General features: G+C 43.1%; 1 protein-coding gene across 4 annotated transcripts in view; it reads right to left on the reverse strand.

The window, feature by feature from the left end:
- Positions 1-25832, reverse strand: part of TGFBR3 (transforming growth factor beta receptor 3) — a 105572-nt gene that overhangs the window by 68786 nt on the left and 10954 nt on the right. For all 4 annotated transcript variants that reach the window (XM_054072784.1, XM_054072785.1, XM_054072786.1 and 1 more), the window contains exon 2: positions 25278-25448. In XM_054072784.1, coding sequence (XP_053928759.1) covers positions 25278-25338 — 61 coding nt within the window. In that variant the 5' untranslated portion in view covers positions 25339-25448. The remainder of the gene's footprint in view (positions 1-25277; positions 25449-25832) is intronic.

Below are 25832 nucleotides of genomic sequence, written 5' to 3' on the forward strand. Positions count from 1 at the left end.
AAGAGACAGGATCCTGAAACCTTCTCTTGAATAACAAGAAGGTTCTGTAAAAGAGGAGAGGAAGCCATTTTCTCTTGAACTGAAAAGCTTAAGATTCCCTGCAGAGCACCTGAGCAGACTTTGTAGTAAGTGCTTCCTGCAACCTTCACCACTCACCTCCAAAGAAGTAAGCCCATGGGTGAAGGGCCACTGTTCCACGTGGAGTAATTATTACCATCTACACAACCTCCTTCTTATAGAAGTCTTCTCACTGAGGGAAACATTTATAACAAAAAAGTACACTGGAGTATTGAGGCAAGTAAGGATCTACAGAGAGAAGCAATACCTGCCACTCAGAGAAAAGACAAGCCATTACAAGTTATTTCATATGGGTAGCTCTGTAACAGGAGCTACTAAATACCCGTCTGTGTGTTCCTTCACCGAAGGCCACCTGGGAAGCAATTCCTGATAATTCCAATGATGTTGTGGATAATGGACAACCTCCACCATGAGTACAGAGAACAGCTTTTACCGCCAATAACCATGAAAACAGCTTCACACTCCTAAGCGAGCCCTTGAGTAAGACACCTCTGCTCAGGATCAGTTCCGGCAAGCAGCCCTAAGCCCTGAGAGATGGAAAAGACGAGCAGAGATGATAGGAAACATCACAGCTGCTTTGTGATGAGAGGCAGTGGCACACAGAGGAAACCGCAGCCTTTCTCCTCAGGGAAAAGGAGAAGCATTTCCACCGTGATCACCACTAATAAGAAGCTGAGTGTCCAGGACTCTCTTTCTGGATTACGCAACCTTCCTCTCTGAATAAGCATGACCACCAGAAGAAAGACACAGGGGATAGAAACAAGGTCTTGAACGGTACACTGGACCTTCATACTGGCCAGCAGGAAGACTAAAGTAGACCACCATTGCCCAAAGCAATTTATATTTGTATAACTCTACTGCTGATGTATTTTTGTGTCTTCTAGACTTTTGGCTGGGACAGGAGGACAGCATTATGGTTTTCTTGTTCTATACAGCTCATGGCAGCAGCTCCAACTCTGACAAAACACAGCACGCGTAATGCAGAAAGATAGTGCTGCCCATCTGCCACAATTTGGGGGAGGAAGAAGAAAAAAAATCAATAGCAAACAAAGTTTTGGTGTGTTTCAACATCACTTTTCTTAGTACATAGTCAGAAATGCATGGCAGTGACAAAGGTTGTAGATTTCTTATGACAAAAAGAAGAGATTCCTGGATACATTAAGAAATAAATTTTAGAGTGTGGGGTGGGGTATATTTAGTTAGATTTTATTTACACTTTGCACCTAGTAATTTAATCTCAAGTTTCAATAAACTAGCAGTCACAACAGGATATGTTCAATATTGCATTTCTATCACGTCCCAGCACTTACTTATGTACTGATTTTACAGTTGCTCACACAGATCTGGTCCTCCAAGCCTCTCCTCGTGCAGCTGTGGACTGCATGGAAATACAGCAGCTACCCCCCTTTAGTAAGACTATTTACATTAACCAGGAATTCCCCAGGAAAAGTATTTTAAAACTTCTCAAAAGCTGACATTTTCCACATTTGAGGAATAACTCTGATGAGCGTTTGTTCCAACCCCACACCATCACCACTGCCCAGTATCAATGCATTCAGAGCAGGTTCTGCTTTAGCAGAGGGAACAGCAGATTCCTCGTCAACTGCAACTGAAGCAGGACTGTGATTGAGTGAATGTTCGTGCAAGCCCTTGAATACACTTTAGGGCTTCGGCAGAGATGCACTGAAGGAGCAAACAAGTCCAGGAGAAACCGATATGCACAGAAACTCAGGTAGGGGCATAGGAAAAAGAAAAGGAGACAGAAGCATTGTACTTAAGCACAAACAGCAGAGCTGTTGTACACAGGGCTGGGCAAGTTCCCCTTCATATCGTATTTTTCACGGTGGAACTACTTTTAACTGAATTTTCAGAGGGGCAAGGGGGAAAGGTTTAAAATTACAGGGGAAGGATTCAGGGGCATGGACTAGTTTGGGCTCTTTCAAAAGCCAAACCAAACCAAACAAACAAAAGACCCCAAAACTCAACCTCCACATATATCTGTTTGAAAAGAGTAAGCTACAAAACTTAAACTGCAAAGAAGAAAAATATATCCTCAAGAAATATTCAGTACAGATGGCAGGATTTGGGTGTAGGAGTTAAAACACACAACTAACTGAAAACATGCACTTATGCACAAACACAGCAGAGGTTCCCATTCCAGTGCCTAGAGCCCACTAATCTCTAGCAACATCACTTCATGACTTGATCCCTACTCCTTCCCTCTTTCTCTAAGGAAGAAAAAGCAAAACTACCCTCTGGAACTGCGAATTAAACTCCATCCTTCACCTTTACATGGGTTTCCACTGTTAAGGCTATGTGCGGACCCCGTGCTCTACGTGCTCTCAATCCCCAATTATCTCAACACCCAATTAACTCCCATCTCACCGTCATCAACGCTGCCCTGAACTATTCCACGTGCGGGCCAAACTATTCCAAAGTTTCAATATATTAGATTGCACTTAATCTGCAATGTATTATCATCATTTATTTCCTGAAGCCCTTCTAGACCTTACTGTGCATGACGAGCATCCTCTGCCTGCCCAGTGGGATCAGTCAGAGCTGCAGATGACAGACCCCACACCTTCTTTGAGGTGCTTTATGTTTGGTACAAATTCCTGCTGCTGGGTTCTGCTTCTAAGCAAAATAATCTTGCATGCCTCTCTGGAGGACGTGTTACACAAAACCCATCCCCCTGCTCCAAGCCACCAGGAAATGCACAATGTTCATCTCATCTGTTTAGCAGAGATAGCCTAACCTCAAGTGGTGCTTGCACAGATCTCACTATTTTTTTTCCATACAGGAAAAAAATTCAAATTACATTTTGAAAGCAGAAATGCTTTCTCATTCTTTCTCAAAAAATAAGCTTGTACTGATGTTTTGTCCTTACCAGGATGTGAGATTGATACAAGTTCAACTGGAAAAGATAACCATCAAATAAAACTCAGCTTCTGTAGCAACGTACTGCTAGTTAGAAAGGATGGATTACACGTAAACTATCCATTTTACGAAAAATGTCAATGACAGTCAAATTTTTTCATTATACAGCAAAACTCATGGCAATACCAAAGCAAGCAAGGTAAAGCCAGGCAATGCCAATCAGTCAGTACCCTGCTTAACCAAAGAACTCCATCTGTCTTGTTTGTACACCTATCGAGCTAATGAAACAGAAAAGGCGATGAATAAAAAACCTGTTTGGTTTAACATCCGCTGAGCACAATTTTAAGACATTGTTACGCATGAGGCATAACCTTAGAAACAAACATCTGCAGCAGGAGAACAAAGCAGCCTTTCAAAGCAGATGCACTGTGCCACAAAGCAACATTCTGCGTGACCTCTGCTGTCCCCCTTTCTGACCAGAAGTACCATCACAGCCTTACCTTCTCCCGAGGTCTGCAGCAAAACACTGCTTACGGGAACTCCTCTCCAGTAGTTTTCCATGCCTAAACAAGCACAATCATCCATGCACACACACTCTCTCCCCCCACCATCCCTTCTCCCGAATGAGTATCTGGAAAACACTCCACTACCATAAGAGCATCTTTTCATCTGTATAAACAGAACAGCATTAATGTGTTGAGTTCCATTTAAATAAATCCAGAACACACAACTTCTGTTTTCCATGCCAAAGAACTGAGAACAAGCAGTCCATCAATGTCTCAGCAAGGGGTTCCTGAGTTTTTTCTGTTGTTATCCTCAGGTGGTAGAAAACAGACAAGTTTCCAAACCTTGGTCTGTAACTCAAGTGTAGGTGACCACTCCCGCGTGCTGTTGAGCACAAATCCTTTTAAACAGCCAGCACTGCTCAGGCTGAGGACTCCTCCAGCCACAGCTGTGTTTCAGAAAGGCCCGACTTCCATCACAAACTTGTATCAAGACTGCTAAAGACACAGAATTATTTCAGATAAACTGCAAGCACTGTGCCTTAACAGCCCTAATAGAAGAACCAAGTGTAGTGTTCTGTTTCCACCACCATTAACAGATTAAGTGGTCTGCAGTCCCGTGACTGCACAAACGGGAAGAAAGGAACAAACATGAACTATTCCCAACATTACCCGTTCATTATTGCAAACAACATTCAAACTTTTTGTTGTGAAAGTCTCTTTTCCCCAGAGATAGCCCATAAATTCCATCAGATTTATCCCTCTTTACTGTAGAAAGGATAGGAAGTTGCATGGAAACAATGAATGGAAGTGCACTTTTTATCAGGCAACGACAGGAAGCATTCCGCTTGGTTTACATGAGAGCTCCATATTGAGGCCAAAAGGGGGAAAAAAAAAAAAGCCTATATAAATCGAATGCCCGCTTAGAGCAAAAATAACTAAAACAGGCTTCAAACTCATTGTATTTTTAATAAAGCAGCATTGAAACTCCTAAACTCATCCTACTCACACTATGGCTGTTACTGCATTTCTGAAAATGAGTAAATTAAAAAGGACAGAGAAGGAAATTCCAGACTTTATACAATCGGTTTCAGGAGATGAAGAGAAAGAACCATATCAACTTTCACAACCAGCCACAGACTAATTCATGCATCAAAGAGCAAGCAGACAAACACATGTGTAAACACAGATCGGACCTCAGCAGTCTCTGCTTGCGAAGAAAACAAGCCTGCTGAGTCTCTCTCAGAGCAAAACATTACCTATTTAAATTGCAAGCGTGTACTTCAGTTCCCTGTACTGACGCGACTCCTGAAAGGGCTGCTACAAGTTCTAACACAGGGCAGGGCTGGTATCACATCTCAGGCAGCATCAACAGCTACAGGTACAGGTACCAACACATGCAGTAACAGAAGGATTATAGAACGTGCTCATGGCATGAGGAGCAGAGGTCGGATTTCTGGTTTAGGTGGATTTTGTTGTTTGTTTGTTTTTCTGTTTTGTTTGTTTCTCTTTCTTTCTTAAAGTTTAGTTCAGAAGGATTTAAAAATGAGAAACTGCCATGGCAGTTTGCAGAAACACCAGTCACTGCTGCACACTTGATGCCTGCTGACTGCCTTTCGGAGCTCCACAGGTAGCCGCCTTCGGACCAGACATACCTGGTGCTGCGCTGGCTGGCTGAGCGGCACTGCCATGCAGTCCAAAGAGTTCATACCCAAAGCCTCATCTGCTGGCTGAAGAGAGCAACTCGAGGAGAGTGGGGCGACTGACAGTGCTCGTGTCAACTGAGCCAGGGTGCACACCAACCACAGATTTGATAGATACTCTTCCAGGTTAGAAACATTTATAATCGCTGTTACCGAAACTACTACATATGCAAAGACTTCTAAATTATTACAGTATTACAGACTTCTACAAACCATTTTTGACAGCTCCAAAATGAAAGCGTAACCAACATTTTCCTTTTTATTTCTTTTATTCAGGCCCAAATTGCTCCCATTCCTTCACATCCAGAGACACATTGAACTTACAGGGGCTCTATCTGTGCTTTTTTTTTCCCCTCTATTCTCCTTTCCACAACTCTCCTGAACTTTTCTGTCACGTTTTCTTTTCTATCAAACCCTTCCTATTCCATTAAGCAGTTCCTACACAGTCGCTCAGTGTCACCACCACTTGTCTGTCACTACACCTTCAGACAACAGGCTCTCCTTTCAGAAAGACATCTTGCTTTTCATCTGTCAGCTGGATCATTGGCAGGTCACTTTTTGGTCTTCAGAGAGGAAATAATGAATTCTGGATGTTGGCGCATGCGGATGCATGCACATCTGGAGAGAAAGAGGCCATTTCCTTTCAAAGAGATCTTCTTTTTGACACAGATGCAGAACACCAGACGATGTAGTTTGCAGCCCAACAGCAACTCGCATGCGTGGGAGACTTGCCATTCAAGCGTAACCCATCTGAAGAGCAAGCCAGCAGCCACCACCTCGAATCCTTGGCCAGTTCTGAAGGACCCTGCTCAGCACACCAGGCTTGCAGTGCAAAGCAGATGTAGAGAGCTTTCTGGGCTGGAGTTTGGGGTTTGTCCCTCCCTCAGTTTTGCCTGTCAGAAGCCAATCTGTGCTGACCAATAGGTGCTTCACTTGAACATTAAACTGTATAACCCTAATTCCTGATGTGCTAGCTGAGATATCACTTTCTACTAAAAAAGGGAACATCTGCTTAGCACCGAATGTCAGGACGATCTGATAAACATGTTGCTAGCTGTGGAGTTGGAACATGAGCAGAACCTCTGAAACGCACGGTTCGCATGCTGCCAGCCAGACCAGGACACACTGGGGTTGCCTCCCCCACCTCAGCTGCAAGTGGACTGAAAATCATGGAATCCTGGAATGGTTCGAGTCAAAAGGGACCTCAAAGCCAATCCAGTTCCATGGGCAGGGACACCTCCCACTGGATCAGGCGCTTCAAGCCCCATCCAGCCTGGCCTTGAGCACCTCCAGGGATGCGGCAGCAGTTGCCCGCTGCTCTGGGCAACCCGGGCCAGGGCCTCCCCACCCTCATAGGAGAACATTTCTTCAGGATATCAGTGGAACAGCCCCTTCATCAAATGCTCTGTGACTTGGGCTTCCAGTCACGGCAGCTGGCAACAGCGTGCTTCAGTCCCATCAAACAGAACAGACCTCAGAAGTGACAAAAAGCCAGATGGAAGGAAACAGTCTTGGGGGAAGATGGCTCCGTGACTGAGGGAATACCAGCCCTTTCCTAATTAAAAATAACAAGATTACAAGTTCAACTGAAGGCTGAATTCCTGTAACTGACCCTTTAAGGACGAGTTCACTACCACTAAACGTCTCACTGCACAAACTGATCCCTGTCAAGGACTTAAGCAAAATAAATCTTCCCTCCTCAAATCACTTAATGTTTCAGTCTTGTTTTGAAGAAAGTAAAAAAAAATTATACAAACAAAAAGAAAGAAAAAAAGGTAAAACCTACAGTACTCTTCTCCAGCCCCCACTCCATTAAACTCTGCTCAGGCTCTGTTGCAGACCAGCAGGGCTATCAGTTCTGGAATACACCTTGCTACAGGTTTTCTCTTCAGATTTGAGAATCCCATTCTCTGCTTTGCTTTTAACTAGGAAAGTCTCTGTGCCCAGAACTGCTCAAGGCTCCATGCCTGAAAGAGAGGAGGAAACACCAGGTCAGCCCCAGTGCTGCAGAACGCTTAGAGCCCTTGCTCTGTCCTGAACTCAAGGACGGCATCCTCTTGGACAGGGAACAGCAGCCACACTTCCCTCTTCGAAAGACACAAAGCTAAATGCCAGCATATGTTTTTTCAAGTTCATCAAGGTATCTCAGACAGGCTGGCTGGGCCGAGCTGGTGCTGGAGGTCACTCAAGCCACAGGTCAGTGTCCAACAAGGGCTACAAACATAATGGAGCAGTGGTCCTACAGCTGTGGTCCACAGGTCACAGATGGCTCCACTGCTCACAAGTAGTCTGCATAACCCCATTTTCTACGTGCCAAATCCAGCCAGAAAGTCTGACGGATAAGGTGCATGGCGGCCCTGGCAACACTCTGAGGAGTGGCTATGCACCTAGATATTGGTGCAGAAAACAAATCCCACACTTGTGAGTCATCAGGGACAGAAGTCAATCAGAATAGCCCTCAGGCAGCACAAATGCTGTGCCTGGCCCCTTGGGCACAGCTCTGTGCTTCGTGTACATGGCTTGCCATTCCGTCTGCAAGGGACCACGGGGACAGACTCAAATGAGCAAGTCTCTTGTGGCACGGCAGGTCTGATAGACCTATACATACATACGTGTGACAGACAGACACAGTTAATTCTACAGTAAGAGGAATGAAAAAACACTGAAACCTAACGCTGCAGGTTCACCAGACAGGATGAATCACCCAACACCTTACCACAGCCAAAACCAGGGTGTTTCATCCCCTCCACCTCTCCTTCCCACCAAAACTTCCCAGCTACCTTATTCTGACGCTCATCAAACTTGCCTTCCCCAGGAGCTGATTCAACTCACTAGCATGACAGGAAACCAACCCAGCAACACAGAGACAAAGCAAGTTTCTGTTGGTCTTTGGTGCACTGAGTGACAGGGAGGAAGGCTTGAAGAGCACCAAGGCTGGCTCCCACTATGGGCAGTGGGTAACCTGCACCCCTGGGCAGCAGGTGGCCGTCGGACCCAACTGTGCTCATGCAACTGCAGGCTGAATGTGAAAAGACCTTCCTAGGAAGAGAAACTGCTGATTTTAGAATGTGCTAGCTTTGCAAATATGTTTTCCTTCTAGCCCATGAGCAGCACTAAAGCAACACAGACTGCCTCTTCTAAAAGCCCCTCGTGCATTCTCACTTTGACTGTATCTTTCCACAGTAGGGAACACATATAACCACAGCTTAGCAACTGCTCAACTACCAAAAAGGCTTCATACAATCCTCACCAAGTTTCACATAGATACAGGTGTGCATAAATAAGTATAAATATATATTTATACACACAGATACTACACACACACGATATTCTCCAAAGGTATTTGACCTATCTGTTGACAAAAAAATACAGTGGAAATGAGAGCAATTAATCATACTGAAGTCATATAAAGGTGTTTGTTCTAGTTTCAAAGAGCACACAGGACACTGATGGTTCTGAACATCAAGCCCTTCCTGCAAGGATTTTGTTGACTTTCCTCAGCGTTACTGAAGTCACCATTTACAATGACAGGACATTGCAGTCATGACATAAGGTCTCTTAAAATTGCTTCCCTAATGAACATTCCCGTAAGGCCGCTATTAATACCACAGCTGGAAGGCAGGACTGAGGCCACCTCCTCTCTAAGTGGTCACCAAATCACATTCCAGCACACCCTTCTGCTCCACACCTTTGCTTTCTGCGTTAAGCTCCTGAAAACTGTCACAGCCACACTGAGAAGATCTTACAAGTGACAGCTTTAGTCCTGAGGGGGGAGAAGTCTGAAGTTTGAATGGCTTTAATGCTTTATTAAATGGATGCCCTGCAGCCTCAATTCATTTGCATACTTGGGATCCCATGGCACAGTCCTTCAGATACCACAAAGTCACTTACTCTTGTTGAATTAACCTAATGCTTTTATCCAAACAGAATCTGCTTTCAAGGAGACTGAAAGAGCTGTAAAACGCTTTCATCAGATGAGCTCTCAGTTACATTCCAAGTCAGACCTGCCTGTAGCTTACAGGAGAGGGGCAAGGAAGGAGCAGAATGCTATTAAAAATAGCTGAAATGAGGATCAGTGCGTTTTACTTACAGCTCCGATTAAACAAATCCTGAGTGAACGCTGTTTGGTTTACAAGTTCTTCTGGCCATGGCAGAAGAGGTTGCTTGTAGACAAATGCCCTTGAACTGCCTTGCAGTAGAAGAGCTTAGGATCAACCAGTTTTGGATCAATGTGAGATGCTGTCTTGCCCTGCACTCACTGAACTTTCTCCAATAGCCAGTAACATATTAAAAAAAAAAAAAAAAGAAGAAAAAAAACCCAACACACTGAAAATTATGATCTGCAATGTCCAACCTCCTCCTTCAAAAGCAGAAGGATTTTCATCCCAGTGCAGGGTTCCCATGAGGAGACTCTAGGTGGTTACACAGCTCTGCAGCACTTCTATCCAGTATGTCCCTGCACTGCAGCCATTTGTCCAGACTTCCAAACATCTGGAAGCAATTCCTGACAGTAACAGTAGCTTTAACCAAGCTCCTAGATCCCAAAAAGTCCTGAACAAAAAGTCAAACTCCTGTTATTCCATCCTGAAGATGCTTCCAGGCAGAAAAAGAAGCCATGGTGAAAAAGGGCAGAGGAGACTACTTTCCAGTAGTGTTGGGTAGCTGCAGCAGCTGGGGAGCACCTTACTCAAGAGGCCAGCTACACGTAAAGAGATTGAATCTTAAATATAGATGAAGGTCCAAGTGGTCCAAAGTACCTGAAAGTAGGATTAAAACATGTTGATTGTGGGAATCACACACATTTCAACATCTGCATCCACTCCACCCAGCTGACTGCTGGGCTGTGCCCAGACAACCACCTGCTGGCAGGTGCCTATACTAAAAACACCAGCTTCTCCAGTGCAGACACGATCGGCCACACTCACCATACAGAGCTGGCAACCAGAAAGTCTGAATCGTCAACATGGAACACAAATGACAAAATTCAGATCCCTTTCCATTATTGGTGTTTATTGTGCAGGACGATGGTACAGTTTGCTGCCTCAAAGGACGAGAAAGTTTTCTATAGGAGGAAAAGCACCCTGACTCAGACCAGCTCAGAACCCATCCATCATAAACACCTACATTCTTTAACTATAAAAAGGCTTTTTGAAAAACTGAACTCATGAATAACATCCAGAGGTTTGTTCGCTGGGTGCAATATCTGTCCAGACCAAGCGCATATTTTTTCTCGCCTGCTGCTGCTTCTATGAAGAAGCAATATTCAGACAATTAAATAAATAGATCTGCTCCTCAAGACAACTGCGTTTGGATTACAGCTATGAAAAGCAGAAACTATCTTTGTTTTTTCCCTTCCAAAACTAGAAGAAACTGAACTTTGTTATTTTAACAAGGCTCAACAGGATGAGTGGAATACAAGTGCAGAGGTCAAGAGGCCCAAGAAATCTCTGGTTTGAACCTCCACTCAGCAAAGCTGACCAGAAGCAACTGAAACGATACTTACAGTCCTGTACCAGAACAAACTGAAACTAATATTAACAAACTCGGTGCTTACGACACACTCTGAGGACAGGCTCTGTTTAAAGTGTGATGTTACAAATTAAGCTTGGCTGTTAAGCTAATACTGAAGTGTGAAAAACACCCAACCCAGCCTCCAAGAGTCCACAGGCTGTTCCACCACAGCTCAGCGTTGCCATCCCCACAGTGAAGTTATCTCGAGCAAGATGACCTAAACCAGAAATGCCGGGTCCATCTGTAAGCCTAAACAAATATTTTTCAGAGTATTTGCAAAGAGTCAGGGATCTGAGACTCTGTAAATGCTCGGACCAAGTAAACCAGATGTAGGTTTCCTAAATATGTAAATATCATTAAACCATCATTAAGGCTAGCACTTAAGATAAAAGGTTTGCACTAATGTGACTCCAAGGCTATATTTTCCCCTTTTATAACTTGTTAACATTACTACCACTAATTTATAGGGCAAAAGAAATGTAGCAGTTAAAAAAGCGAGCTTGTCCTCAGGCAAATAAAGTGGTGGCTTTTAAATGAGACTTCAAATTAACCCTATTTACCTCACACCGTATGGTCTCCCTGAGCACTTTACACAAAAACACCACTCGACTGTTATTCACATCTTCCGTTAAGAAAAGCATATTGTCAAACCGACACTGGGGTATGTGACCACACAGCATGACCCGGCCAGAGCGTCACTGGGCAGGGTATGGGCCCGTGCCGGGCTGTTCTCCTGCTCCCCTCAACACACCAGTCCCACCAGAAACGCAACAGCAGTCATAAAAAGGAAGATGGCAGAGACATCAAACCACTAAAATTAAAATCTCAGAAATATTTATGGAAAATTGGGACTGGGGAGATTATTTTGTCTCAGTTGCAAGGAGAAGCAAGGCAGGAAGGCAGACGCTCCCTTCTCTTGCAGGCATTGTGCCCTACCAGCTCCCTTTCACACGGGCTGTCAATGCAGCTGAAGCCAAAGGAAAGTACAGGGGAGAAGGAGCCCTTCTGCCTCCTCCTTCCCGCTCTCCCCCATGATGCGGCTTTGAGCAACCTGACCTGGCGGGAGGTGTCCTTGCCCATGTTGAACCGGATGGACTTTGAGGTCCCTTCCAACCCAAACCATTCCATGATTCCATGAACTGTATGGTACAGAACCGATAACAGAAATTATGCTTTATTGCCTTCAATTATTTCTTTCACAGTCTTTGCCTCCTACTCTTTTTTATTCACAGCTTCTCACTTCTCAGTCAAACGCCATATTTACTTCCTTAACACCTCTACAACAAAACTTAAATGACTGTAAATTCACTAGCTGATATCATCTCGTACACCCTGCTGCACATTCAGGAATGTGTTTGCCAGTCTGTTTCGCTCCTTTTTCAACTATAACCTCTCTGGGGCAGACATCTATCCTTACCAAGAGCATATCCGTTCAACTTGACTTACAGGCATCCAAGCTCAGCTATTCCTATCCGCATAAACACTGTGTCATCAGGTCATCACAGCAGAAGTTCATGTTGCAGGAAGATAACAAGTGTGACGTGTTTCAACACACCAGCATTATCTTGCTTGACCAGATACAATCACAGTGTAATGCAGCCCCATGTACCTTGTATGAAGCCAATCATGGGCTGGGAGAAGATGAAATACACCAAAAAATGCTTTTATAAAAATCTTGAATGCCAGTCTTGAAAGACTGAAAAAGCCTTATCACCAAAAAGCTACCTAGTTTTTAGGTGACAAATATATCTACGTTTTCAACCAATGTTGCTTTAATTAAATGCTACCTATGTTTGTGGTTTGTTCTTCAATGCAATGCGATTTTCTTTGTAAGCATCCCACAGCCTTCAACTCAAGAATCTTTCAAGGGTTATCCCTTCAATATAAAATTGAGTTTCCGGCTCCTCCTTATGTCTCAGTGCAGCAGCATTCAGAAAGAAGCCTGTAAGCAGTATTGAAACATTAAAGACCCATTGCTTTCTTAAGTCAGAGATGATTTGCAAGTTGAACTGCATTACCTGTTTTATAATGAACGGCTAATTTGGGGATTGTGTGAGAATCTCAGTATTTCTTTCCCTCTCCTAAACTGTGAGGTTCCGTGGGAGTCCTGTATTTTTCTTTTTAAAAAAGAAGGCTTTTTTGGGGCAGGCTGCTCTGTTAAAATAAAGAAAGCCTACGGGCATTATCCACACAAACAGCTGAAGGTCACTACCCAACTGTGATCATTATCTTATTATATGGCCTAATTCTGTAATGTGTTTTCATCCGGGATGTGATAATTACCTTTGTGTTTCTTTGTTTTTAACAAAAACTTGGAGATACCGGAATCTTTTACGGAAACGATGAATCATTTTGGAAGGCTGTGTGCAGCAAGAGTCACAGTTACAACCCTTCCTAGATCTTACAGCTTCATGGCCTTCATTTCCCAAAGGAATCTATTTTCTTGGACCCCTGCTTTTAGGAAAACAGCTCCAGGAGGATGCAAGTACCAATAAAACAGAATTTTCTGGTGAGGAACATCTCAATATACACATTCAGAAAATGAAAATTCATTCTAAATAAGCCACAAAATCCACAGGGAGACCATGTGTTTCCCTTTCCACCGAGGATTCAAACCACGGTAATATACTTGCAGCTTAATCAAATTAGGGCCAGCAAGCACATATACTGAAACCCAGCCAAGTCCTGAAATCACTACCTTAAACCCTGCATACATGCTGAATGCTTTAACAGCACAACTGCCCTGAAATCCCACTGAAATCTGTCAGTGCTTGTGGGGATGCTGGGTTTCATTATCTCACAGGGTCAAGCTCTTCGTCCTTAATCAGGCAAGGATCCAGATAAAGTCGACGGGGAATTTGCCAGAGAAAGGACTAAACAGAGAGTGAGAAAGGATAACTCTAAACAACTTGGGAGCAGATCTTTATACGGAACAGAGAGCACGCATAGCGTATGCCTGATTCATAGGGAGCAATTTAGCTCACGCAGATGGCAGCCACATGTGCAAAGATCTGGCTGTACATACCCTATACTCACGTCTCCTCTTCACTGACAGGAAAAAAGCTCATCACCAGAATGGATTTTGGTTATCTAAAATGTACGTTTTGACATAATTAGTCCAGTAACGAGATTTTCAAAACCATTAATCATAAAAGAATATAAGTTCTCATCAGTTTAATAAATTCAGTTGTGAAATAAAACTCTAATCAGTACCCTTGAGGTTCTTCTCTGCATTTCAGACCCCACAACAAAACAACATCATTCGCAATGAACAAGTAAAACTGCTCACTAAAGAGATCTCTCTAAAGGCTACCTGCAGTGTCAGCCAGAGCTCTTAAATCAGTTACTAATGGTTCGCCTTCTACTTCCCTGGAGCTGAGGTTTTGTTCAAGGAATTTCTAATTCAACACTACCACTCACTCCTTTTTATCCTGGAAAAAACTCACACCCTGCTCACTGCACCGCTTCTTCCCTTCCAAAATACAGATTTTCTCCTTCTCAACTTCCTTCTGCTCTCTTCTTCCCTTATCCAGCCTGTGACCTTCATTTTCTACTACAGGATTTCTCTCCATACAGTCCTAACAAGGGCGTTTGAAGCAATCCAGAGACGTGGTTCTACAAGAGTTAACCAAGCCCACATTTTCTTAATGTACTGACCAGCTGCTTGTTAGCTGTAACCAAAAGGAGCACGCATGCTGGCAGTTAATTGTTAAACACATTCTCAAACCTATTGATAAGCTGAAAACCATTCAAGCCTACGACATGAGCGTAGCATATACTCTCCCAGAACCGAGATGGCCTCCACGTGAGATCACAATGGCTCTTCTCCTCCAGCAGTCTTTTATTGACTTTTGCTTTTTATTTTTTTTTTAAAGGGAAGTTGGGGAAAGGAGTTGTAACTGGAAATAAGTCCTTTGTGTCCAACACTAATATCGCCTTCATGAGGCATGTATCTCAGTATCACCGCTGCCCGGAAAACAGTTTCAGGGAACCTCAGAGCCGATCTCTGCATGGCGAAGGTTCAATTCCCGTCTAAGGGCTTCCCTGACGAAGGCAAGAGCCCATTGACACTATGGACATCAGGTACTCATGCAGAGAACTCGGCTGCTGGTGATGTATCACTATGTATTGTCTTTTTCAGCACACAAAAAACCCTAGATGCCCCTTCTGTAACTATCAAACAAATAAGACTTCAGGAGAAAAGAAACAGGTATATTCTGTAAAAACACAGCACAAAATATTAATTAAGTGTAAAAGCCTGAGGATGTTCATGCTGGAAAATCAGAAGCTCTTTTGCCAGAGACTTCGCTGGAAGCAGACACCCAGTGAGCAGGGTGGCTTTTCCCTTCTCACAAAAAGGCAAACCAACAGCCCAGCCCCACGCATGAGGTGAGCAGCGAGACTTTCAGAGTGACTGGGCAACATTCAGAACAGTATCACTTGGTTTTCAAGTACAATCAGTAAAGGACAGTGTTATTTAGAAAACAGTCACATATCCTGGAACTTACTGGATGCAGAATAACTTGGCAGTGGAGTCAGCAGTGTGTGGGGCCTTATGCATGCTCTGCAGGCTTCAAAACAGTCCCCCAGAAAGGATATTAAATAAAATGAGTAATAGCTCTTCCCACTCAACATTAGAGGCACATGTAAAAGCTATCGAGTCAGCACTTGGTGGTGGCAGCTCGTAGAGTCAAATCTGCTTTGCTGGAATTTGTAAGTCTGAAGGTGACCACTGCTATGCATCTCACATACCTAGATACATTTTTTTAATTATTATTATTTTTGTAGAGATAACATTCAAATTACTCATTTCACTGCATCCATAACTAGCGGGTAAGATCAGGTTTTCATTATGGGAAAAAATCCAAAAGATAGGGACTGTCTTTCCCAGCTGACAGAAGTTGGATATTAAATAAAGAGCATTTTAACATGAACAAAAAAACAAGCAGTCAAAGAACCTAATACAGAGCCCATTTAAGTCACTGTAAGGTTTTTTTCACATTGTTTGGTAGGGTTTAGATAGCTCCAACATTCCAAGCTTTCACTTGCCGGCACTGCAGCATGACACAGTGGGTGTGAAGAGTTCCAGCTCATGTCCCTGACAAGGATTGCTGCCTCTCATTTAATTAACAGCTTTAACAGGAAAAGCATGCAAGTTCCAACACTGCATTGTACCATGGTGCATTTCTTTTCCATAATGCATTGTCCGTCAGTGCTGGAAACTCTGCTAAGTTGGCAAACCCTTCTTATGGGTACAGTTACATGACCAAAAAAAGTGTTTCTGTCAGTTTTTCATGTGCTCTGGGTGAGGAGGCGTAGCTATGCCAGTAAATCACTCGGGGTTGTTGCCATATTCTCCACTTCTGAACAGACATATTTGATTTGGTGGCTGATGTCTCACTGTGCCACCAGGTGAGCCATAGTTCAAGTTCTTCAAAGTACTTGAGCGATACTCTGACACACAACTCTGTAAGAAGAAATTCAGTTTTGATCTAAAACAAACATGAGGTGCTGCAGAAAAAGGAGGCTTCACTACCCCACCACCCACCTTCAAGGGTCCTTGTGTTTGCTCTAGCAATGGCAAAGGTGCAGGGGAAACCAGACACTGAGAACTTCAAAAGCTCTCATGTAAGCACACAGGAGCCATACTGAAACTCATTCTTCCTATCAGCGGACTCGTGGTTAAACACCCGTTGCCTTCAATGATGCTTTATTAACACCTCATGAGACTCGAGATCATTTTCTGGCTGCACAATCTAGAAGCAGTCTTAACATCACGCTGCCTGGGAAGCTACTTTGTGAAGCATAAGCCTGACTGTATCTCTACTGTAAAAAGCCACCCCCTACTGATGTAGTGACAAGTGCTACCAAGGTTTTCCAATGGGATACAAACACGTGAACAAACAGATCCAAACGTCCACATTCCCAACAAGACCAACACAGACTGGGCTTATCGTGAATGAGAAACCAAGCAGGGCTGTTCAGCAGTGCCACCACTCAGCCCTATCACCAGTGCCACGCCTGGCTGGAAAAGGACAACAAAGGTCTTGTTTAGCACGAATGCTCTTTTCTCTGGATATAAAGGCTACAGCAACAAATCTAATATATTCAGAAATAAAGCACGGAAGTGTATTCTTATTCACCAGTTCCTTAACTGCCCTTAACATAATCATTACCAGTTTAGTTACCACCTCAGACAGTCAACTGCAGTCTTCACTCATCATAAATGTAAAGCGAGACCCCATATTTAACCCACAATAGGTTGTTAAGCCATTTTATGAGAACAATGTGTTTATATTAAAAACTTCCAATGTAACTGTTGTATTTAAATGTCCTTTGAGATTATCCAGGAGATCACAAGGATGCTTGTTTAAAAAGTCCGTGCCAGCTGCTATGTGTGTATATTAGGAGCCCGACAAAGGCAACAAACACTCATTACTGATGAGATCGTCATAACTAAGAAAACACACTAATACACATCTTGGATACAGACAGTTACAGGGAAGAATGGGACAGGAGGAAGAACACAAGCCCAAAGGAAGTGGGGAGCAGAGACCACCCCACTCATTGCAGGGTCTCACTGAAAGTGAATAATAGCATTGAGTCCTTTCACTGGCACTACAGGTTCCCACTAAACCTCTCTGCAACCATGCCAGTCATTAAATAACAGCGTGGAGGACCTAACAAGAAGTGGATAAGAAGAAAAGGAAACCAACCTCGGTGTCACAAATGGAAGGGGAACACCAAAAGACTTCAGACCAGAACAACAATATCATTACCACTTCAGGACATGAACCCTAGGATTTATTCTGTTAAGGAAGAAGAAGCTGTACTACACTGCTTTAATATTTCTGCCATACAACCATGTGAGATGGAATGTTATTACGTCGTATCAGATCAGACACTACATATGGTTTAGAATGGCATTGAAGGGCAGACAACGTAGTGACTCTGTGAAAAAAGTTACAGTCTAGACGCGAACCCTTTCCAGCTGTGGGGGCCTGCAGCCCATCAAGCAGCAAATCAAATGTCCAGAGTGGCATTGCAGTGAGGGAACCCAGCAGGGAGCACCTGGTGACCAGCACACAGGCTGGCACCGAGCAGCGCCAGAGGAAAATCACATCCCTTCTGTTGGAACAGAGGATTGCTCCTTTCCAAAACGTAATGAAAGCAACTGGAACAAGCAGACAACACAACTATCGGAACTGACTCAACTTAATTAGTTCAGTCAACTAGAACAAAATACGTTTATTGCTCTTATTAAATTAATCCAGCCCACTAGCATTGATTCATTGCTCATAAATCCTCTCCAATAAGTCCCAATTTCACTCTTCTTCTCCGAGCAATCTTGTCAAATCGTAGACAGATACATGAACGCTTGACCTATAAAACCACCGTGAGTCCATTGTTATTTCTCCGGAAAAGAAAGCTGCATTCTAGGACTCCTTGAGGCAGAAGTTCTTTGTTAGCAACCTTTGTTAGCAATTTTTTTGGCTGAACGCTTGTGTAGCGCTTGTGTGATGTGGAAACAAACAGAAGAATTAGCTGGTCAGGTGCTCTCCACACACCTGAAGCTTTTAACAACATCATCAAGCAGCTCAATGCACAGAACCACTTCACCTGAATTCTTTTCTCCCAAATCATGTCAGTAAAGCTGAAGTGCAACCTGGTTCTTCTACGAGCTGACTTACTCACAGGCTTCTTGCTGCAAATGTACCTCTGAGATCCAGTAACAGGGACCTAGAATTACATAACTTTAGTTTTTAAAGTTCTTTTATTCAAAACCAACCATCACAGAAAGTCATACACATTGTTTTACTTTAGGCATGAAATTGCTTCAAAACCACTTCGATAATCTCAAAAAATAAAAGAGAATAGAGATTTGAAGAGAATTTACAAGCAACAGAACATGGTATTTTCAGGACTGCTTTTATTTCCTGCTGCTGGCTTGCACTTACCTGCTAAGCACTCCTTATTCTGAGCATTTCAGCTACATGAATTTTTTCTCGTTCTAGAAATTATTACTCAAGCTGCTTAGCTGGCCTCTTAATGAGAGATACTCCAGAGACACTGGAGAAGCATTTGCTAAATTTTACAGTTTGGGCAACCGTAATCTTTTAGAAAACCTCAGAGCCCTCCCTACGATGCATATTTTAGCTCTCTCACTTCCATCTGTGACGACAAATGTTATTACAGCAATCAAACACCAGCACGGGGAGAATGGAAGTGAACACAGCAAACACTATGGCCAAGAGCGCTACTTCAGCAAGAGAAACAGCTCCTGGCCTAGTTCCAAACAGCAGGTGGGACAAGTAATATCCAAGGTACTCTCTGAACATTTTTCTTGCCAGTTCTCTCAAATAACCATTACTTTTTCAGCTTGAAAGTGAAAATACCCCATAGAAGAATTAATTATGGCTTTGAATTCATTAGTGACATGAAAGGAGATTTTGCCAGGCAATGCAGTCCTACCTGCTGTTGTAAGGGTTCTTCTAATGCTGCAAGAAAAGTCACATTTCGCCTTAAAATTCTTTGGCGTACAGCAAAGTAAGAGCAGTCAAGGGTTTGTGTCGTTTTTAAGACAAATGACAAATGGAGAAACTAAGAAAGAGTTAATAAGGGCCCACAGTATGGAGAGGATATTAATAGATCTACAAGCAAAATTTCCAAACTCCAATTCCCCTCAGAAAACAAAAGAACTATTTTTAGCACAGTATTTATAAAATACTCGAGTGGTGCTTAGAATTTGTTAAAGGCAAGTTTATCTTTAAAAAAAATGCAATCAATTTCCTCAGAAAGACAAGGATCAATGCCGTTTACCATCCCATGCCATCCAGTTCCCTGCAAAATTCCTTTTCATCAGTTGAGCCCTTCCCTCCAGAGACAGGCAGGAATGCTGCCATGTGCCTGCATCTGGACCATTCCAGTACTGCTTTATGGGCTCGACACAGCTTAGAATTCCTTTGGCACCATCCAGAGTCAGTTCGAATCAAAGAACAAGACTTTTGTATTTACTGATAAATGCTCCAGTTCAAAGCACTCAGTAAATATTCTTGGTTTGCTGAATCGGGACGCACAGCCCCACATCCCACTGCTCCACGTGTGTGCAGAACTGCGGAAATTCAAATGTATTCAGCTTCAGAGCCTTGCTGATGCAGGAGAAACGTACAGTCTGATGAGTCCAAGCCATTTCACCTCTATGACACAATTACCTCTGCTAAAATACAGAACCATCCTCTGTATCCTGACACTTAAGGCTCTTCAGAATTTCCATGCGGTCTTGGAAGATAAAAACACTATTTATGCAGGAACCGCAGACATAGCACAGAATCTGCCTCAATCGAGCTGTGGCTCAGACAGAAGATGAGATTAAAAACCTAATTTACACAGGAATAGATCACCAAAGAGCAGTGCCTAAGAAATATTGACTCAGAGGACCCATAGATTCAGTCTAGCTTCGGTTTTGATGAGTCTTTGTATTTACATTGCTCACTTAAAAACATCAGGTATGCTTGAAAAGTATTATCTCTTTTTGGGTGAAATTAAGATTAACTAACAATTTTTCATGTATATTCTGGCTTCTTAAAATTATCTCACCAAGCTCACCAACATGAAGTCAGGAATTCAGTGTTTTGTTCCCTATCAGATGAACATCTGACATTACGATGCTTCAAATCACCATCGGGGTGCTGAAAGGATAAAAGAAATTGGAACAATTTCCACCTTCCTAAGTGAGTCCGTGGTTCCCAATTAGTATTTCTCAGACTAAGAGCATGACAGGCTCTCATTAGAAGAGCTCGGCTGTTTCCTTACAGCCCCTACAAGAGGGCTCCCAGCCTGCCCAGCCTTTCCAATCCCCAATCCAAAGCATGGCAGTGGCACAGACACAAGATAAGCAGAGCACGGAACCAGCTTCTGCTCCTCTGAGCCTGCCAATCTCTAAACACTTCCAGTGCTGGTTAATCTCATCCTCTAAAGGACTGACCGTCCAGACCGTAAAGGGACAAGACTGGGTGGTTTTTCAAGGGAAACATAATTTGGCTGACTATGAGAGAGAACTGAAGGAAAAGGGAGGTGGAGAGTGAAATCTGTCCATTCAGAAGTTGCAACCAGTTCATGCTTTACTTCAGTCCTAACAGTTCAAGAGCCAACCTCTGTCCCTTGGTTCTCATCTTCTAACCACAAATTAAAGAAACAAACCCCCCCCACACCTCCGGCAACAAATATTTGGAGGAAAAAAAAAAAACTTACAACTTAATTACAATTGGGAAATACCCAAACTGTTGAAACTGAAGGAAATGTGTGAGTGACTCGCAGCATTTTTTCTTTCTTTTCTATCACCTTGCAGTGAAGGGCTTTCTATTATACTGTGAAGGATTCAATATTGCTTTTGGAAACACAGTTTTCAAGGTCAGGGAAGTTCCTCTTTAAAAAGAGATAAAAGATGTCATGACAAGGCCTTTTCTTCCTGCAGTTACCACTTGTGAACATGGCACCATTGCCACTGTAGCTGGGGGGCACAGATCCAGACGATAAGCTAGGTTACAAACACACAGCCTTACTGAAAACGAAGCACATGTGCTCAAAGCAATGTAAAATTACTTGTAAGAACAAATGTGTAAAAAGAAATAAAAGAAGAGCCAGGATAACAATACAGCAGAGAATGAGGGAATGAAGAGTTGCGGAAAGAAAACCAGAGACAAAGCTAACGTGAGCAGATAAACCAGTAAGCTCAGTATTACCAAAAATGGGTTAACTCTTCAATATATCAAATTCTTACAGCCCCCTCCATCAGCTTGAGCACAACCCTGAAACTCCATCACAAGCAGAGAGGTACCTACAGGGCAAGGAAAGGCAACACCAAATGTCAGGGGGTTGAGGGAAAGAGAACATAACAGCACAACAAATTCTGGTAGGTATCAGACGCCATGGCTGCTCTGTCAGCAGTGGGAATGATTTGCACCACCACAGGATCTACCCCTAAAGACTGGAATGAGACCTTTAACCAGCACAGATCCACAGCCTGTATTGCCCTTCTATGTTCTTTCCAGCTGAACAGTAAGGCAGGAAAGGAAAGGGAAAAAAGAAGTACAGGTTAAAGGGTTTTCCCATTCCTCTCTTGTTGAAGGGTTGGCCCTAAGGTCTAGGGCAGGTCTACATTTCAGCTGTCCTCTAAGACATTTTATCAAGACGTACACCATGCACCCAAGTGCACACATTTGCCAGCAAACAAAATAAACATGTTCCAGTCTGTGATTTAAACCACATTAGGACAGAACGTTTTTGCTCCCAAGACTACAAAGCCAGACTTTCTTGTGTTATCCAAGACTGCAGCGTGTGCAGGTCAAAGTGTTTGTGTGGAACTCCTACCACAAGCTGCCAGACCTTCAAAAACATAATTCCCTCAGACAGGCAAGTAGTGCCAGCAACTCTCCTCTCCGTCCTGCCTTGGACTTTCCATAAGGACAAAAAAATATCACAGTAGTCAAGGTTTTCTTTGCCATCTTTTTCAGTACAATTGAAGCTTATGTATAAATATGAGCTCACAAGAATTCTGTGTACAAGCTAGAAATAAATTGAATTCAGATAAGCATTTAGCTACATATATCTGGGCAGGAAGAGGAAGCAGAGGTATAGACTAATATTCAATGAGTATTTATACAGCCCAGTCTCAGTGCAAAGTTAGTGAGGTGTACTCTTGAAGCTCCTAGTATGAAAACAGGCAGGCTTGAGGCTCAGGTTTGAATATGCATCTCTGTGCATCATGCCATCTATCTTTGGGGGATGGAGTTCAGATATTTAACACATTTGTACCTAAAAAAGCAAGCATGGAAAGAAAAGAAAAAACAAAACGAACCAAAACACAGATTCTGTATAGATCGTCCGTATCTAAAAAGATATCTGAAAGTCAGCAACGAAACTGAGACCAATAAAGAGCAGTGTCACTGCAGGACTGGCAAACAGAAGAAAGGCTTAAGCAGGAGCAGCAGCCTCTCTACTTCAGAAACACAGAGTAAGCTGGAAAAAGCCTCAGTATACAAGAATCAACACCCTCGGGAGGTGGCATGCTGCCCCCTGCCTCCCCCAAGCTTCACCACAGGCACGCATGGATTTTATTTATACTTCTCAGTGTTATTTATACTAGTATGCTAATGGTCCCAGCCTGAAAGTGCGGGTTCCGTGCACTGGCAACTAAGAGCCAAGCCTGCTAATGCCCTGGCCATCACGCTGACAACAGCTCACAGGCTTCTGCCACAGCTTTTCCCACAAACCACTAGAATGCGTTGCTTGCTTCTACTCGTATTTCACCTACAGCCACAAACTCTTCAGTATTTAAAGAATAATGGTTTGGGTTAACAGGATTTGGTGACTACAAACCAAAAAATGTTGCAAAAGATCAGTTTAAATAACTTCAAAGAGCTGTCCTTGCTCGCTTGCAATGATATCTGCCCTAGATATTTCTCTCCTTCAGAGTCCATCAGTTCTTCACTGCTCTTATCTTACCATACTCACAATACTCTGTAAAGAACATTAACTAGTTGTTCTTATTAAGAATGTATTGGAAACGTGAAAAGCATGGAAGAAAATCAAAACCCACAGGACAGGCACAGCCAGAAACCACAACAATAGTGCTTCTTCATCTCCCTCTGACGAACTGTGACCCCTCCTACTCCCTTCAGCGATCTGCTCATGGAGACAGTGGGAAGAACCAGCCTCCAAGAAAGAAATAACTTTGAATCCAGCCCTGCTCTGAGCATGGGCCTGGAGTAGACTTGCAGAGGTCCCTCTCAGCCAAAATCGTTCCATGACTCTACTCATGAATAAGCATCTGTTCAAATCCAAGGCCACAGTGCTTTTCAAGAGCTTGTTTCAAGAATAGCTGCCAGAGGAAAACACAGAACTGGGGAGTAAAACCAAACAAAACCACAATAAACCTCAGGACAGGCAATAGATGCTAAGGTTTCTGAACAATGAATAACTTTCTAATAGTAGTACATGTTTGATAATACTTTTAAATTAGTGGGTTTTAATTAAAGCTGGTGTTACAAGGTAAGCTGACTTCTTAGGCAAGCAATCTCCTCAGTACAAAAATGGAATTGTGGTTGCGATCAATTAAAATAGTTTTTATCTCTTACACTGGCATTTTCTTTCAAAGTAGATTTTTATGCATCTATAATGATTCAGATCGCTCCAAGTAATTGCTTTTCTCAGCCAAGACCAGCATTCATCTATTCAGCCGAAGCCGCAGACACTCAGACACACCCTGTACTGCGGAGAGTTCATCAGTAATGGAGCTATTGCAAAATGTTAGCATCACGCACTATTAAACAATCAAAGTCAGTAATGCTGGATGGATGCCTTCAGGAGGTCAACCCCAGAGAAAGTCCCACAAGGCTTGAGGGCTTGAAACAACAGAATTTTCCATGCTGAGGATGAAAGGAAGCCAAATTGTAACACATTTAATTGCTCAGCCTTGTCTCTTCCAAAGCTGGTCATGCTTTCCACAGTGAGGACATTTCAGATTTAAGCCATCTGTCCACTGCCCACTTTTCCCACTACCTCACTTGGATTGACTGTGTCCACTTGGCCCCTTGTCCAACGCCCCGTGCTGTACACAGGCTGGACACATTTGAAGAGGTTTCCCCTTGCAATCACAGGAAGAACTCTGACAAACAAACACACTGAGAAGAATCACTTCAGCACTTGAAGGAACTACAATATAAGCTAGGTACTTGAACTCTATGGAGCTTTCCTTTCTCCCTCACTGGTTATTGCAACACAGTTTAAAAATCCCTGTTTAGGACAAACCATGGGACAGGAACAACTGCCATGAATGGCATCGCATCTTCCTAACCTACGGGACCTCCAGTAACACTGACAACTGTCACTAAAAGGTCTTTGCCATCACCACTCACAGGTAATGCTAAAACAGACAAGGCACTGTCAGGAATGGCGAAGGTGAGATTTATCCCAAGAGGGCAGAAAGGATGGACGGATTCCATGACCTATTATGACCCTTTCTGGGATCTTGTCAGCAAGTTCTTTTTATGAACTAAAATAATTGGGACTTAGCTCCAGACCACAGACCTCGAAGGCAGTACTGAGCTGAGCTGGCACTCTCTCTCAGCCCAGCTCTGCAGAGACTCGAGCTCAGCTTCACCAGCACAGCCCTGCACCCAAGGGGAATCAATTCAGCCTTGACAGAGCAGACAGCTTGACCTCAGAATCACACCGGCAGAGCCCCCACTGCCACCACCAAAGGCTTCCACACCAACCTTCTCCTTTACAATACACATGCACCATGTCATTCCATTTTTTGCTAAAGAAGCAAACAAATAGACAAAATAATATAAATTACTACTGCAGTTCTTTAATGATTTTACAGGGGAACACAGGCGCAAGAAAATCCTCTTACAGGAACAGCACTGTTTCTCACATCACCACACCAGCAGTTATGATCACAACAGCTTTATATAAAACCTAGATGTAAATATAAACTTCAGCTAACCTACATGTTTCAAGCATGAAAAAGTATTTTTGACCAATAATGCTGAACATATATAGTAAGTTGCACCGAATATATGATTTATATAATGCCACCTACCTGCAGCTGCGAAGCACAAATTCATCAAAGCAAACACTGCAGTTACACAACTCAAAGACATTTTTGCAAATGCTGTATCTTCTCAACTCCCTCTGTAGCTATTCACGCAGATTCCCTTCCTTCGAAACTTGTGGTATGTTTTGACATCAAATCTTCCAGGCTTTCAATTGCCTACAGAAAGAAGTAAAAATACATTTTAATACAAATATAACTTACAGAAATGTTACTAGATATTTAAACTTATCTCTCCTAACAAAAGAAACAGAATTCTTTCTAAAATGACTGCCAGAGGAGTGTATTTTATTTTTCCAGATGCCCTGGGTACTGATAGCCCAGTCCTCTCCCCTCATATTTCAGCACTTCTTGGTAGCTCTCTCACATCATGCATTGTGCAAGCTGTGATCTCCTTGGAAGTGAAATCCCGGAGTCCTTTCTGTCAGCTAACACTGAGGTCCCGCTGAACCCTGCCAATAGTACTAAGAGCTTCAGATGTGTTTATTTTACATATACAGACTTTCTCTGGACGTGTAAACATTTGTTTATTTATCTGCCGCT

This window comes from Cuculus canorus, chromosome 8 (genome assembly GCF_017976375.1).
Source record: "Cuculus canorus isolate bCucCan1 chromosome 8, bCucCan1.pri, whole genome shotgun sequence".
Lineage (NCBI taxonomy): Eukaryota > Metazoa > Chordata > Aves > Cuculiformes > Cuculidae > Cuculus > Cuculus canorus.